This window comes from Nilaparvata lugens, chromosome 13 (assembly GCF_014356525.2).
Source record: "Nilaparvata lugens isolate BPH chromosome 13, ASM1435652v1, whole genome shotgun sequence".
NCBI classification, from domain to species: Eukaryota; Metazoa; Arthropoda; class Insecta; order Hemiptera; family Delphacidae; genus Nilaparvata; species Nilaparvata lugens.
The window spans coordinates 29,151,596-29,170,046 of NC_052516.1; the positions used below are offsets into that span (position 1 = coordinate 29,151,596).

The window sequence follows — 18,451 nt, forward strand, 5'->3', positions numbered from 1 at the left end:
GAATTTGAAAATGAAGGAGAATGGATCAAGAGGTAAATAATGCAAAAAAAGGCGAATGGATTTGAAGAACAAGCGGGGGAGAACAAGAGATGTCGACGTATAAAAATATAAGTAGAAAGTGATGGAAAGGAAGAATAATTTTAGTACAAGGAAACAGAAGGAGAAATAGCCAAGAAACAAGAGAGTGGTGTTGTTGCGAAATAGTTGAAACAAAGTTTGAGTCAAGAAAGGAATTGATGGAGAGAAGAAGGAAGAATTGAAAGGATGAGAAGGAAAACGACTTCATGAAGAACAGAAGGAAAGGAAGTAAGGCTGAGTAGAGAAAGGTGTAGAAAAAGTGGGAAGTAACATTTTTTGGCCCTTCAGTTGGGGTTCGTCCCTCTGATTAATCTACTGTTGTGTAGGGATTTTTTAGAAGTTCTATCATTTTTTAATCACAGTTTTACCTGCCAGGAATCCTACCCTCGACCGGAAGTCGTGCTCTTTCTTGAAAACAATCCCTGAAACAATTTGCTTCCAAAATATTTTGCTCAAGGCATCTGTGGGAAGAATCTCAACAATCTCTATGTAACAGGCCTGTGAAGAAAATACTTTTCGAATGTTAAATTTTCAATATATGAGGCCTGGTTGCACAAAAGCCTGTTAAATTTTAATCATGATCAAATTCTACGAGAACCAACCAGAGAAGGTTTTCTTGAGAAGAAGGTTTCTCTGATTGGTTCTTGTGACATTTGATTGGAATTAGAAGTTAATAGACGTTTGTGAAACCGGGTGTCAGACTTCAATGTATGATTCTTCTTTATAATGAAAAAATCTATCTAGTATGTCAAGTTTTATTCAAAACTCAATGATAATCATTATAAATTCAAAATTTCTAGCTCATATATATTTTTGGACAGGAATTGAACTTTAACTTTCCACAGAAGAACATTACCTATTTTTTTCAAACATGTTACTATTTATCAAAATTTGGGAACAGAATAGTTTTGGGCTATGCCTGTTGTTCTATCCCGATCATATTTATATGATCAGTATTTGTATTAACAAATAAATAAGTATCAATTCCAATCTTTATTCACTTATTCTGTAGATTGTAGAAGATATGTTATTTTCAAATTATGTTATTTGAATTTTTTTACTCTTCTTCATTGCGAAAGATTGGAAGAATAAACTGGATTTTTGTTTATTTTTCTCTTTCAATTGTTACAATCTAGAAATCCATAAAGACACTAACTATCATTATAACTACAGTATTATCAAATGCTCAAGTTTCCTAGAGGTTCTATTAGTAGTTTAGAAATTGATCAGAATTACCACAGAACATAACAGTCGGAATTTGTTTTTATATTATCAATTCAATCAGGAGTTTCTGTTCTAATAAAAATGAAAATTATCATATACAATTGAGAAACAACTGGCAAAATCAGTTCAATAAATTTTTGCTCCCGAATTTTTATGAGCAGTCTAAATTAACAGTTTTCAGTCCTCAAATTTAGTAGTTATTATGTTCAAATTTAATTCAATTTGGTCATAGTATTTCCACTTATGAGCAATAAGAAATTGAAGATTTTTCTCGCCGAAAATGTTTGATGAAAACCTTGAAAAATTTATCCAGAATCGATGCGAATTGATTGCTGAACGGACAACGCGATGTCAATTAATTTTTCTTGCACTTCATGATTAAATTTGAACTTATCACTTTTAATTTTCAATATGCAAATGTTCATGTCAGTAGGGTCGAAACCCAGGGCCGTATAGATACTATAAACTATTAATTGAGCCTAGTTTCGATTCTTCTACTATAAACTATTAATTGAGCCTAGATTGGATTTCTAGGCAACAAATTGAATTCTAGTACTAGAATGCCTCTTATTGGTTCGTGGCTACATCGTTTATAAATACGACCCTTAAATTATATTGTTGTTGAAAACACCAACAAATTTCCAAGTAGCTCGTCAAGTATGTCCGGTAGTTACTCTTCTCCTCCTCCTCCTTCTCCTCCTCCTCCTTCTCCTCCTCCTCCTTCTCCTCCTCCTCCTCCTCCTCTTCCTCCTCATTAAAGAAATACAGTAGCAGTGTCTATTGCGTGGCTCCATCCAATAAAAAAATGCATAAATACAAAAAATAAAAACCCAGCAATACAGTAGCAGCAGTCAAAGTGCTTACTGCTCCAGGGCATTTTCAAAAGCTTAGCTAAGGTCCTGTTTACTGGTCTCAAAGAAGTAACCGATACTTATAAGAAACAGAGTGAAAAAAAAACATGAAAACAAGAGAGGTGTGTTGTGGTTTCTCTGGGGAAAAAATTCAAAAAAAGAAAGAAAGGAAATAATCTGGCAGGTGATTGTTGGAGTGGAAGTGGTGAAGAAGAAGAAGAAGAAGTAGAAGAAGAAGAAGAAGAAGAGTGGAAAAGAAACAGGATGAGAGGCAGAGGGCAGTGATGTAGCCGGATTCTTGAAGTTGTAGACATTCTTTCGATTTTTTGTCCAATTCCATCTGTTCTTTTTTCTATCTTCTTAATTAAGAATTCCTGTGATGGCGCCGGCTTGTTCTGTCGATATCGAGGTGCATCGCACCACCATCAATATAGACTGAATACAGCATGAAACAGAGCGAGCAATTGAGAATTTTCACACAGATTTTTTTGTTACTATTGGCATTTGGCATAGATAGCATGTTATTTTGTGCTATTTTCTCTTTGCTTTTAGAAATAATTAGTGGTGTTTCATTTTAGTACAGGATGCTCACTCTATTGTACCGTTCTTTAAAGTTTGGCTGTACTGTAGATATAATAATCATAGAGCATAGTGTGCTATCTTTTCTCCATGATATAATATACATATTCCAATATTCTTTGTATATTCCTTTACAAAATCAATCTCTAATTTAATAAATAATAAATAAATAAAGGCTTTTATTGAACGTAATTCATTACAATTTTGAAAATAAACAAGTAAATTTTAATACATCTTTATTGTCAGCGTTTTCTCATGGTCAGGAGGTGCAATCACCAATTTATTATTATTATTTATTTATTGTGCAAGATTCTATAATCATAGGTAGCACCTGATTAATTTCAGGACCTGTGACGTGACCTACCTACTAATTCCAGGCATATTCTTGTATATATTACTTAATCATCAGTGGAAATTACAGAAAAAGGCCGGTTGCACAAAAGTCTGTTGAATTCAAACTGAGATCAAGTGCTAATTTAATAAGTTTCCCTCTTCTCTGATTGGTTCTCATGGCTGTTAATCGTCAATTAATCACTGTTAAAACTTAAAAAACTTTAATTCAATCGGAATGTTGAATGTGTTTGTGTTTGGAGTGTAAAACCATAGGCCAAAGTATGTAGAATACAAGGTATTCTAGGTACATTGCCATAGGCTATAGATTCTACTTGACACACCCAGATCTAACGTCATGAATTACGTTATTGAATTCATCAACGTAACTTTAATAATTTATAGTACCTATAAAACAACCTATGACTAATCATCACAGAAATAACGTAACTCGTAACAACGTAACGGAAATCGTAGCCTCAATAAAATAGATTTTCTTTTGAATTTTTCGATGACGTTTCGTATTGAATGACTTTTCCGAGTCATATCTTGATTGATAATTACGATTGATCGAATTACGTCAGGAAAACTCGTAAGAATTCGATTAATCTATTTTTATTTCATGCTATAAAGAGTTTTCATGGCGCTTTTACAAGAGTAATAAACTAGGAAGTGGAAGTGTGAAATGATTTTCATCAATCTTCCAATTTAGTTTCAATTAAGATAGAACGAAATTGAGCTCATATAATTGTGAAAATATGAAAATATCAAGTAGAGGGGATATTATTTCATCTGCAATTGATCAACAATAATTTATAATTCAATCAATAATAAACATGAAATGATTACTTTTCTCAGACTATCAGAAAGTGTTCCAGAGGATTGTAACAATCGTTCAATATTAGTTAATGAAAAATTGATTTGTATCAATTAAACATTATTTCTATATATATGTAAAGGAACATGAACTTGATAAGACTATATACTGTAGTTGTATTATGATTATGGCCTTTGTATTAGAAATTAAATATTTATCTTATTATGTTGCGAATCAATCATATAATAAAAAATGCAATCTCTACTTGTTGAAAATAACAAGTTTCAAGTTTTCCAGTTGTCAATTGATTTTTCACCATCAGCTTTATTTTACAGTTTTACGTAGTTCTGCACTAATCGTAACTATTTATAAATTGAAAATCAAATAGGACATAATAGAAATGATAATATTGAAATCAAATAGGATGAAAAAATAGAAACCGACAATGCAACTTGAAATATTTTACCAATGTTTCAGATTTAAATTTTTCAAGTTAATATTTAGTAATAATTACTAAAATTTATCATTATACCATCTATTACCAATTATTTACCATTTATTTCTCAGTTTACTAACAACAACTTGAAAAATTTAAATCTGAAACTAATCTTTTATTGCACCTCAAATTCATGCTGTCTTTAGCGGTGGGACGATTGCAGGTCTCTCCTTCGACCTCTCATGAATGGAACGAAGCGTACGTTGATTATCCTCTCAGGTAGAGTGACGTCACAACTCGTCAGCCAATCACAGGCGAGCATTCCGACTCGTCTGGTTCATTCACTAAAGCCAAGCTCACGTTCTTCAGATGTTGTGAGTTATAAAATATAATCCCCCGGTTTGTCTTCAGTGCAGTTAGATGGGCTGAAGCCGCTCTGTTGTTTAGTTCTCAAAGGTTTATAAATTTCCTCCCAATTGTTCACTTCTTCTAATGTAATTAATTTGACAACGTTTAGTAGTTACTTTATCATTGACAGTAAATCACTTCAAATTGATTTATAATCTTCCCTCAGTAATTGAGTGATTAAATTCAGTGTTCTTGGAGTGAAGTTGAAACTTTGTTTGACCACAAGGGACTCCTCAGTGATCCGTCCCATCTGTTCCTAGAGATCTTTGGCATTTTCGAATCGACTCCGTGGTTTTTTCCTCGTGGAACTCTAGTCACAAAAGTTTGGGAAAAATTTTTTGTACTGAAATAATGTTATGCTTTTGAAATTCATCTACATTTTTCCAATTTTTGAAGTGAAAATAGACCTACTACTATTTTGGAACTACTGGAGACTTAATTATAATTGGGTGGTAGTTGAAAATAACAATTCATCGAGTTAAACCACAGTTCGACAAACAATGGTACAAGCAAGCTGTGTAATAATGACTTCATCCCCCAATACCAGATTATGGAGGCCGTGGAATGGTATGTTTAAAAGTTATTCTAAATATATTTTCTTTTGAATTGATCAAAATTTTAAAATTTCGACGGAGTCACTGTCGACGTTGTAGAATCGTTCCATAATGAAATAGAAACACACACATATAAAATCCGTAGAATTTGACAAATATATGTGTGTTTTTATTTCATTATGATCAAAAATTTTTCGAGACGCAATCATCAATTATTTGCATGTGTTCATAAACCGCACTATCGAATTGTAGGCAGGTTTTCTGTAGTAAGATTTACTTGAAACTGTCTGCATTTCGTATATACTTTCCATATCAAGTCAATGCTTCCCCATTAAACTAATACTGATGAAACTCACTCACTGTAGTTTCTAGCTTTTAGTTTTTTCAGACGTAATATTGGTTTTATTAGAACCGATTTCATTTTTAAATTATATTTTTTCTTGTGATATCATGAATATTGTTTCTATGTTTTGTGTTGTTGTTCATTGTCGGTTTTGGGTTTAGAGAGGGCCGACTGCGCTCTAACTTTGCCCTCCTTTAGGCATAAATAAATTGATTGATACAAGGATAGATGTGTGAATAGATAATAAAATCAAATAAAGACAGTCATTCAATTCAAGTCTGTCAAAAACTATCCAAAATAGTTTGTTTGCGATTGCTTGCGCTCTAAATATAACAATGTGTATCTTTTAATCAACAGCAAACGTTTATTCATATAATTTTCCAATTTAATTAGTATAATTGATCTCGAATCAATAATTAAGTACTCCAATTAATATCACATCAATGTGACTACATCTGTATTGAGTTGATCTTACGTGAAGTAGATTTATTCTGGGGTAAGATTTATTTAGTAATGATTAAGTTTTAGTAGAGAAACGTTTAATTTAGAGAGTAGCATTTTTTATTTAATTTTAGCGTTGTCAGTTCCTTACATTGGAAGGTTTACTCTGTTGATTAAAACGTTCCAGGTTATGCTTGAAACTTGAAATCATTAGAATTGAAATACAACTTGATTGAAAACCATTAGTTTTATTTTGTGATTGATGAAAGCAATGGGTCAATAAATTATTTCAGAATATATAGAGGGAACTCTTATTCACTGAAATCAATACATTTTTAAATAAATCTTTTATTATGAAATGTTTGGACACTTCCAATGATATTCAATTCAATTCTTTTTATTTGCCATCAATACAATTTACAATAAATTATTCAAGAAATTCATAGAAATAAAAATAAAACATAGCTTACAATCAAAACAAAAATTATAAATTAAATATATTTAAATCAAAATCTATTCATTAAGGCAACAACCCAGCAAGGAAAATCCTGTCCGCTGGGCGTGAGCATCAGTTCAATATTATTATATCAAATATTATTTTATTATTATAAATAAAAATAAATATGGCAAAATTTTAGAATCACGTAAGTAAACAAAAAAAATAAGGTTGAAAAAATGTATATTATAAAATATTATCGAGAGTAAAGAAAAATGTCTCAATTATCCATTTATTTATCTGTGCCCCATGTCTATCCTCAGTTAAAAATTGCATACCATTTGGGATTAAATTAATTAATTTTGTGCTTAAATAATTTAATTGTCGACGTAATATTGTTAGGTTAGTGTGATTTATGTTGAATAAATTATGAAAATTCAACCTGAGATTATATGTGGCTAGATTATTCCTTATTGTAAATTTATCTTTATTTTTTCTTATGTAGTAGAGAATTTTTTTAATATATAGTTGGTGTATGGTCATTACCTCGAATTCATCAAATGTGTCCCTGCTTGGATGAATTCTTGGTCTATTCAGAATAGTCTTTATTATCATTTTTTGAATGAAAAAAATCCTATTTATTATGTGATCATAAGTTCCCCCCCATACTCATATATTAAAAAAACACTACTTTCATAAATTTTATTTTACAAAGTAGGCTAGATATTAACGTGACATTATCGTGTCAAATCTCAATAATAATTCGTTAATATTTAAGAAAAAATGTAATCAGGTATAGTTCTTGATTCTTTGGTCAATTGTTCATGGAAGCACATCCTGTTTTATAAATATTCTTGTCCTCAATAGTTTCATGTCAATTAATCCTGATAATTGCTTTTTCTGATTTCGCGATAATTCCAAACGTGTTGTTTACACGAACTAATTACCATTAACGGCGACTCAGGTATTAAATTATTACTTTCCCAAATTACCAATATTGTTAGTTCGTGCTTGTTAAATAACACCAAATTTGGTAATTTTATTCCGTTTATTGTCATTAATAGTCAACAATTAACTCAATTGTTGTAATTTAATATTAAAATCGAATAGGTGCTATACTGCCTTATTAATTGATTCGATTTTCTATTAATTCCATTTCCGAGTTATAAAATAAAATAGTATATTATTTGTTGTAATAGTCACTAGATTCTACTTTAGTCTGTCTATATTATTAATTCAGACAATATTACTAAACTTATTAACAATATAAACAGTGAGCAATAATCAAAACCATAAATTTGTTTCTTGGAGAGCTTAAAAACAGCTTATTTAGATTGTAGAGTTGATAAATGACGAAATAATCCATGTTCTCATTAATTAATATTACTTTTGATGGTAAAGTAGTAGTGATTTCATCCAGAAATTTCATACATAGGCTACTATTTTAATTCAAATTAGAATACTATTTTGAATTAGTTGATGTGTTGTATTTTGCTCTAAACTGATGTAAACAGTATAACTTGATTTGGTTTGTTGTTTGAAACACCCATTTTAAAAGACTATAGCTTGAATATCAAAATCAAATTCAAATTTATAATCGTTTTCTAAAACATAATTTGCCATGCAGATTATAAAAGAGAGACTGTTTTCCCATATTGAAAATGAGATCAGTGGTACATTCTTTGAGATCTTCGCTCCATTTACTAGTTTTTATAGTGTACGTTGTGCATCGTAAATTGAAATTTTTCCCATTCTAAAATTGCTGCACAAGTTACTACCGTAGTAGTAATCATCAATGTTTCAATAGATCTCCTATACACTACACCATATTCGTTGATTACTCGTTATTGAAGGTTCAATTTCAACTGTCTACTGCCTGTAGATTATCCATCTCCTTAATAACCCATTAAATGTAAACGTACTCTATACAATTTTACACTATTCTACTTTCAATTAATGCATCTATAATTCGCGAAGCTCTAGAGCACATTTACAGATGTTGAGCCAAGCTCGATAATATTATATACAGTATTTATGAATATACAATATAGTTATAATAGAAATATCACTCATCGCTAAATTTTAAATGAAAAGTAATACATAACTCATTTAGAAAGAATAATATTGTTGATTTATTCTCAGTAAACGTCTCCTGTATAAAGAGATTTCCTTAAGAAATGATTCGAATAATCAAGGTGGAATAAAAAATATATTGTTATTTCCACATGTAATTTGGAGATCTTCACTGATATTTTGGTTAGGCCTTTGTTTCATTTAGATATTTTTCATTTCGCTTTAATATGAAGGAATACCAGAACATATCTGTGTCCAGTGTAAATCTCATTCAATGAATTCTCTAGTGTTACCTAGTAGCCTACTGTCACTCCGACAGTATATTAAAGATACAGTATAATAAGTAAATTTGAGTTAGAATTCTTTCGAAATTAGCCTACATTTGATATCAAAACGCCTTGATGTACCTTGGAAATTTCAATACAAGCTAATAAATAGCAATTTTTTAATCCATCTAAATTGAAATCCATAAGTAAGCAAAACTTTTTGATGCATTCACCAGGTGACAATGAAGTTGATGCTCATCCTACATCATCTGTCCAGAGTTCTGAAGCAGTTCTGTCTTGGAATCCGTTGAATTCTGTTCAGAACCCTGCAGCATCATGTCTGCAACATTTCATTGTCCAAGACTCTGAGCCAGCTCTGGCCCATCATCATTCCAGGAGACAATGATGTATTCTGGATCATCTGCAATGATGCCCTTCCATCAGCCCCCATTGGCTTTGCCATGTACAAGTCAGGATGTCACCTTCAATCCTTGCTACAACATGGATATGCTGTTTCGTGGGCAAGATATTGGCCATTTTTTGGCGCAACCTTCAGTTTTCGAAGGGAATAGAATGTTTAAGGCACCTGTTGCAAGCAGGAGATTGCACAATCTTCCAAGGATGCCAGGTAGGAAGGAGTGTGATGGTCTTGGAGGTCTCTGTTGTTGGAGTGTGCTGTTGTTGGTGGAATTTTTTGAGGCATTTGTTGGTAATTTCGTGTGATTTGCTTGTGGAATATTCTGGGAAAATCTTTTAGAGATTTTGTGGAATTCTGGTGGAATATTTTTGTTGAAGAGATTTTGTGGAATTCTGGTGGAATATTTTTGTTGGATTCATGTGAAATTGTTGAGCTATTTTGTGGAATTGTTGAACAATTTTGTGGAATATTATGTGAATTCTCTGGGAATGTTTTTTGTTTTAATTAATCGGGAACTTTTGTTGGGAGTTTGTGGTATCCAGGGATTTTTGTTAAATTTTCAGCTAGGGTAGATTTCTCGTTGATCGTTTCTCTTGGATTTTAATCAAAGAATGGTTTGTATGATTCTCAGTAGAGGAATCTCCATTCATTTATTCGTTTTTTTATTGACCAAATAATCACTGCACAGTAGGTGAAACAAAATCCTATCAATTTTGGAAACGAAATCCTTTATGCTCTTTTGGAGAACCTTGGAATCAATTTATGGTACAATATTTTTTTCCTGCTGAACTTGTAGTAATTGAATGGAAATTTCATATTTTCCAGATAAATCTGCACAAGTGATATCTTCTGCAACACTGCTTCTTGGTTTTCCGCTTTCAATTGCAATGCTTTAGGATGTTGTCTATAGCCACTAGCTTGTGCACATCAGCACATTCACTTGAATTTGTTTTATTTTGTAATTCTCCAATTTTCAGTTTCTCCCCTCCCCCTCTCCGTTCTACACTTCTACCTCCACACCCTTCACCTCCTTAACTCCTCCTGATCCTTTTTCTCCTCCTAATGATTTTGTACAAATTTCACTCTAGTAATTTTTTCTCTACATCATTACATCAACACTTGTACTTTAAATTGTGTTCTTGTATCTTACCAATTTTCAAGTACCTTTCTCCCTCTCTTCCTCTCCTCCTCCTTTCTCTCCTTCCTCCACACCGTTCACCACCTTATACTCCTCCTCATCCTTTTTCTCCTCCTACTGATTCTGTACAAATCCTGTAGTACCCTAGTAATTTCTTCTCTACATCATTACAGCAACACTTGTACTCGAAATTGTGTTTTTTTAATTTTCTAATTTTCAAGTATCTTTCTCCCTCCTCAACTCTTCTTTCTCTTTCTTCCCTCCCCCTCTCCCTTTTACACTTCTTCTCCCACACCCTTCACCTGCTCAACCGCTCCTCATCCTCTATTTCCTACTACTAATTTTGTACAAATTTGACTCTAGTAATTTTTCCGCTACATAATTCACAGCAACACTACTTATACTTGAAATTCTTGTAATTCACAAACTTTCAAGTACCTTTTTTCTCTCATTCTTGTTCTGCTTATCTTTTCTGGCCATGCACACACTAATCAGCAGTCAGTGTGTTTGTTGTGACTCCTCCCTGTCACTTCCTCAGGAAGAAGGTAGTTGCTCTGTCAAATCACAAGTGCTGTCACCCCGTCACACTCCCAACAAGAATACTAAGTAGTAGTTCTCACTTATTTCTTCTTCCTCCTCCTCTTCTTCTTCTTCTTATTCTTCCTCCTCCTCATCCTCTTCTTCTTCTTCTTCTCATTCTTCGACTTATTCTTCTTCTTCTTCGTCTTCGTCTTCTCATTTTCCTTCTTCCTCTTCTGTACCTCATCTGTATCTTCCTGTCCTTCTCCTCCTCCATATTCCTCCTCAATATTGTCCATCTATTTTCCGATGTAGGTACACTCATAATCTAAACACTTCTCCCCTTCATCTCTACTGTGTCCACATCTCACTCAACTCCTTCTTTGTTTAGTCCAACCTTTTATCGTCTATTTTACTCCATTTATTTATCAGATCCTCATTACCTCTTTCTGATTATCCTTATTTTCATTCTCCGTTTTGATATCTTATTCTATCATGTTTCTTGTCCTCTTCCTCCTCCATTTTACTATCTTTTCTCTCGTTATTCACTTTTTCTCCTTCACTTTCATCCTAATATTCATCTTTTCCCCTTCATTATCATCTTAATATTTTTCTGCAATCTCTTCACCTGCTCTCTCTATTTCTGCACTTTCCTCTCTCTCTCTCAATCCTTCATTTCCACAGTCTACCTTCCATATCTCCTCTTCTATCATCCCATTATTTTTTTCTTCCAGCCCTTTATCATTCGTCGCCTTCTCGTCATTCTCCTTCTCTGTCTTACTTCTTCTCTTTCTTTCTCTGCAACCTACACGTTCACTGACATAATCACATCCTATTTCCTGTGGCGAAATGTGTTGTTAAAAAACAACCACACTATCACAGATTGAAGAGATCTTTGACTCGCCCAGAGGCGTTCTACTCCATTCTTTCTTCTTCTTCTTCTTTTTATTCTTCTTCTTCTTCCTCCTCCTCATCCTTCTCCTCCTTCTCCTTCTACTCCTCCTCCTCCTCCTTCTCCTGAATCATTACCTTTCTCCCCTCCTTCTTCTGCTCTTTAACCACCTTCGAATCTTTTGTCTTTTTCCTTCTCCAGTTTTCTCTTGTTCTCTTCATTTTTCACTTCATTATTTTTCTCCTTATCAACATCATCCTTTATCTTCTCTTCTTCCTTCTCCTCTTTCTCTTTCTCAGCCTACTCCTCAACCTACTCCTTCTCCTTTACATCTTCTGTCCCCCCATACATATCCTCTCCACAATTTTTTTCTTCTTATCTTCTCTTGTTCTCCTCCTTTCCGCTTTTCACTGTTATCAATTCTCCCTCTATCTACGCTACTTCTTCCACCTGTAGTTTTTTCCTCTTCTTCTCCTCTTATTCTTGAATAATTCTAGTATTGTACCAATATTGGCAGTATAGCTCGAAATACTATAAAACAAATTGGGCTTGCCTCTCTCATCTACTTCTTATTACATTTTCTTAATATTATTTGATTTGTATCACATCCTATCCTGTTTCATTGTGTTCGTCATACCATAGAAAAGTAGAATCTTAAACCAATTTAAGAACAGTTTCATTGTCTTCACTCATCTATATATATAAAAGCGAAATGGCACTCACTCACTGACTGACTGACTGACTCACTCACTCACTCACTCACTCACTCACTCGCAGAACTAAAAATCTACCAGACCAAAAACGTTCAAATTTGGTAGGTCTGTTCAGTTGGCCCTTTAGTGGCGCACTAAGAAATCTTTTGGCAATATTTTAACTCTAAGGGTGGTTTTTAAGGGTTTAAAGTTCGTCTTTTAGCATGTATATTCTTCTTATTCTCTTAATTATAATTGAAAAAAGGCCATACCATATGTTAATATAGAACTATAATCTAGAGAGAGTACCTCCTCGAAACAGTTGTTAACTGGTAACTAAATTAATAATTTTGTCAGGTTGGCATTAAGTTGAGTTGACTTTGTTAGGTTGGCACCAAGTTGAAGATTGAAATGCATTTATCGGGGAAAAATTGATTGGGCACTGCTACTTCAATCAGAGCTATTCCTGGGAATATTATATTACTAGCCGTCAGGCTCGCTTCGCTCGCCGTATCCGTTTAGCCAGACGTTTAGTCTGGACCCCCGACTGGATCGTCCTAACATATGATAAAAATGCTCAAATGAAAAATGCAGGCGAGCGAAGCGAGCCTGCTGAACTCATTTTTGGACTATCCAGTCGGGGGTCCAGGGGGCGGAGCCACCTGGCTGGACGGATATGGCGAGCGAAGCGAACCTGACGGCTAGTATTTGACTAAAGATTTGTTAAGATGTGATAGTATATTCTGAGAATCCTTTATCATGATGATGATTCTCCTCTCCTCCTTTATTTCTTTCCTTTATGATGATTTCCTCCATTACGAGAAAAATGGTATTATCTCATAACATACTCTTTCCTTTCAGAATTTAAGACACTTATAATTAAAGCACGCTTTTAATCACATTAAATCGCACGCTTTTAGGAAGATTATCAAACTTGTCATTAAATCACAGTTGGGATTTGAAATCATTTAAGGAAGCAAATGACACGTCTCGACAATTTCCGGTGATGACTTGGCTGTCATTCAGAACATCTACTTATGAATTCAATTATTCGGCACTAGTGAGTTGCAGCATATGCACAAGCCTCAATTCAAGCTCCTTTAGTTGGATTCGAACTCAAATTAAATCAACTAAAGTTTTATTCACAAATGCTGTATACAGTACATGAATAAAATAATATAGAAAATTAAATAAAAATACTTAGAAATTGTCAAAAACCACAGATTTTATTGAAAGCTAGAGAGACAGGTTTCGGTTGTTACACCATTGTCAATGATAAAACAACATACTTATCAGAGATTGTATGGAGTTGCTTTATCAGAGATTGACAATGGTGTAACAACCAGAACCGGTCTTTCTAACTTTCAATAAAATCTGTGGTTCTTGAAAATTTCTTAGTTTTTACTTTCCTTGCCCTATTACCATAGGTAAGGAAAGTATTGCTTTCCGAAAAAAAATTATGGTACCCCAATTTCTAAATTTATATACGTTTCATGGTCCCCTGAGTCCAAAAAAGTGTTTTTTTGGGTATTGGTCTGTATGTGTGTGTGTGTATGAGTGTATGTGCGTCTGTGTACACGATATCTCATCTCCCAATTAACGGAATGACTTGAAATTTGGAACGTAAGGTCCTTCCCCTATAAGGATCCGACACGAACAATTTCGATCTGATGCAATTCAAGATAGCGGATAAAATATTGTCAAAAACAGGGTTTTTTCGCGATTTTCTCGAAAACGGCTCCAACGATTTTGATCAAATTTATACCTAAAATAGTCATTGATAAGCTCTATCAACTGCCACAGTCCCATATCTGTAAAAATTTCAGGAGCTCTGCCCCATCTATGCAAAGTTTGATTTCAGATTCCCAATTATCAGGCTTCAGATACAATTTAAACAAAAAAATCCAAGTCGAAAAGATCGAGCATGAAAATCTCTTCAATTAATGTTCAGTAACATTTTCACCTAAAATTGAAAATAAGCTCGAAATTCGAGAATATGTTATTATTTCAATTACAAACTGTTGGCAACTGTTGATTCTATCAAATCATTCACTATGAAGAGATAGCAAACTTCGTATGTCTCCAGCCTTATTGTCCTCTCACCAGAGCTGGCTTGCATCTTTGAATAGTAGACTTGAGAGGCGCGGGAACACTAGCGTCAGGTGATAAATTTTTATAACGGCAAGGAAAGTTGTGTGAGTGCGCCACACCAGATTTTTCTAATTTAATATGAATAATTACCACAATATAAACTTCTCAACTACGCAAAAAGAGAATATACAAAACTTTTAAATTTTTCCCACTTAGACAAGTCTGTGTGTGGGGATAGAATTCTTATGAAACATCACTTGGTACTAAAGTGTTCGCATTGTTTGAATGGGTTGCATTGATTTTATATTGGAAGGAATGCAGACAGTTTGAATTCAAGAAAACTTTAGAAGGGTTTGCATTCAATTTTTCAAGGAAACTTGACTAATTTAAACCCTACTTTAGTATCAATATTAATTGAACAATATTTTTCTACCCTTCTACGAGTATTATCTGCGGTAGAAGTCAAATCAACAGACATCTGTGCCCTTATCATAGTTACAGAGCTATTATTAAAGACTACTTTAGTATCAATATTAATTGAACAATATTTTTCTACCCTTCTACGAGTATTATCTGCGGTAGAAGTCAAATCAACAGACATCTGTGCCCTTATCATAGTTACAGAGCTATTATTAAACCCTACTTTAGTATCAATATTAATTGAACAATATTTTTCTACCTTCTTCGAGTATTATCTGCGGTAGAAGTCAAATCAACAGACATCTGTGCCCTTATCATAGTTACAGAGCTATTATTAAACCCTACTTTAGTATCAATATTAATTGAACAATATTTTTCTACCCTTCTTCGAGTATTATCTGCGGTAGAAGTCAAATCAACAGACATCTGTGCCCTTATCATAGTTACAGAGCTATTATTAAAGACTACTTTAGTATCAATATTGCTCTATGCTTCCACGAGCATTATCTGCAGTAGAAAACCCAACAGATCTCTGTACCCTTACTATAGCCACAGAGCAAGAGCCTAGAAGTAATATTCCTCTTCTCTGTGTTCAGATGCGGAGAACATGAATGAACGAGTCTCCTATAGTGAGATCCAATATAAAATGTCAGCATTCTTCATAAATAGAATCGGTGTTTCTCAATCAACTAATGCTGACAGTTAAAAATGAATTTGTGTTGTAACATATTTAAATCTGGGTAGATGAAAAACCCTAACAGAAATAGTAATAGGTCTAAAAATAAAGTAATTGGCTAATATCGCCAAGCAGATAATAAACAAGATTAGATAGCATCAGCTTGTTCTGGCTAAATGGTACAAGAACTTAAAAAGGTTTTAAAGGAAGTTTACTACTCATAAATAGATTATTTATAAAATATTTGAAGATTGAGGTTAGGTAGATGTATTCACGGATCGGTGACCTAGAGATCGATCAAACCGAAGAACGTAGAATCTGACCAAAACCCCTTGGCAGAGCTTTATTGCATTCGGATGGTGTGCAATGTGAAAAAACACCCGTCCACGTGGCTAATTATTAGTTAGCATGGAATTAATATTAATATATAGAATATTAACTAGCATGCAAAGAGCATAAATAAAAAACCAAATAAAAATAATTTAATGTATTCAGGAAATAAGAGTTACCAGGCGCATGAATACCTAATAAAATTTGCATGCACCAATAGTAAAACGGCTGTTAATAGGCGGCAACTGTAGGCCAATTTAAAAATATTTATATATATTTATATAAATGTACTAGTTTTATGTTAAAAATTTGTGTAATCTATGTTATCAATATGGCTCGAATGCATAGAAATTATTAATCATATAATCTAAGCAATATTTTGGCATTCTTTGTAAGATCTATTTGAATTTAATGGCGGAGGATTGAGATATTTAAATTTTATGCTAATTTGAAAGTCGGAAAGAGGATCTGTAAAACTTGAGAAGGAAGAACCAGCACTCGCCAGCCAGATGCCACCATAAGAGGACCCCAAATATTTTAGAGCGAAGTACCTTATTAATAATTTTGTAAAAATTTAAATTTAAAGTAAGTTATTAAATTTCTTAAAAGACTTCGTGATGCTATTGTGAAGCAGAAGTCATTTTTCATTTTAATTAAATTTATAACCCCTGGAGGAGACGATTCCGGCTACCATATTCCCGGACCGCATGGAGTTGGATCGACATCGGCGGCTTACAAGAAGATTTTCGACACGTGAGTGATTTAAATTTGAATTTAGTGATGGGCGCCCTAGTGCTTCGAAATAATCTGATGATCAAAGCTAGCTCGCCGAAAGGGTTATTATAAATTAAGAAATTAATAAGAGTAATACTTGCGCAAGTAAAAATTAGTATTAAAGGTATTTAATTGAAAGAAAAATATATAGATCAATATTTTAGAAATTTCTATTTAATCAAAGAAGTACGAAATCTAGGCTATCAAACGTATGCATACAATATTTAATTTTTTGCAATACAATTTGCGATAATTTATCATAGTTCTAATTCACTAGATGAATGGCTCTACCTATTCCGTCAGGTGCCGAATCTTGCACCCTGAGATGAAAATATATTTTCGATACAAATAAATCTACTAAATACTAGAGATTTTAATATAGATATATTTGGATTATTAGTGGCTAATTTATCAAGCTGATCTTAGAGCACATATTTTTGATTGAATTATCCAAGCCGACAAGTATTAGCAAGTACATGTCACAGCTACATGCCAAAGAATGCATATGATTTCAAGATAAAGGCACATGGTAATGATTCGTGCCACAAATCTAGAATATAAAGTTAGCCTGTGATATTTTTATTGATTTCAAATATTGTTCTATTTTTTATATTATATTTTTTATCGCTCTATATATATATTTTTTGCCTCGATTGATCTTTGCATTATTTGTGTAATATATGTGTGAAATTTTCATGGTGTGCAATTTATTTTATATTCCTCATCTCTATAGTATAAGTATCATATATATATATATATATATATTTATTATTTATTGAATTACAAGAGTTATTGGAGAAGCCCATATCTAGGCCTATCAAGATTTTTTAAGACTGAATACTATTAGAAAACCACGCCCTAATTATATTAAATCTCATGCTTTACCGACTGATGCCAAGCAGGAGGCTAATCGTTATTTTAATATAAAGAATAACGTGACAGTGTTTAGTGGGTTCACTTCAAACTGTCAGTATTCCTTATGAATGACATCAATGTTTCTCATTCAATCAATGCTGACTACTGTTTGTAGTACCGCACGGTTCTCACTACATACACACTACACCCGTTGTTGAATAAAAAAGAAGGGTGATCGCGGCGGTGATTGGAGCAAAAGAGATGGAAGATAAATGGGGAGATAGGTGTTGCCTTTTAGTGCAAGTGAGAGAGAAGAGATTCAAGATTTTCTTAGTCGTGGAGGAGAAGGATGATGAAGAGGAGGAGGAGAGGATTGGCGTCAAGAGCATCAGACTATTCGGATTCTTGACTGCATTCCTCGACTTCTTCTTCTCCTACTTCGTCTTCTTCTTTTCCTTCTTCTCCCAGTTCTTCGTTGTTTTCTTTTTCGTGGTCTTCTAATTTTTTTGTGCTTACCCGACCGGGCGGACTCGGCAATCGTTGCTTGGCTTCACTCTGAGAGACTCTCTGACTCACTCTCTCTCTCTCTCAGAAATGAATCTCATTAGAGTGCTCTCTATGCTTCTTTCTCAATGGTGATGCATGAGGAAAAAGGAAAAAAGGAGGGTTAAGTATAAGAGAGGGCCGATTCCGCCCTAACTTTGTTCTCCTAGGTCAAAAATAAAGGCAGTCATTCTATTCTATTCTCTCTCTCTCTCTCTCTCTCTCTCTCTCTCTGGTGAATGAAGAAAAAGGAAGAAGAGGTGGATA

General features: G+C 33.4%; 1 protein-coding gene across 8 annotated transcripts in view; it reads left to right on the forward strand.

Annotated features, from left to right (window-relative positions):
• Positions 1 to 18,451, forward strand: part of LOC111047728 (A-agglutinin anchorage subunit) — a 69,741-nt gene that overhangs the window by 27,637 nt on the left and 23,653 nt on the right. For 2 of the 8 annotated variants that reach the window (XM_022333556.2, XM_039440266.1), the window contains exon 1: positions 4,655 to 5,290. The exons of the other annotated variants lie outside the window; for them this stretch is intronic. In XM_022333556.2, the coding sequence (XP_022189248.1) occupies positions 5,224 to 5,290 (67 nt within the window). In that variant the 5' untranslated portion in view covers positions 4,655 to 5,223. Of the gene's footprint in view, positions 1 to 4,654; positions 5,291 to 18,451 lie in introns of those variants that run through there. 8 annotated transcript variants of the gene reach the window in all.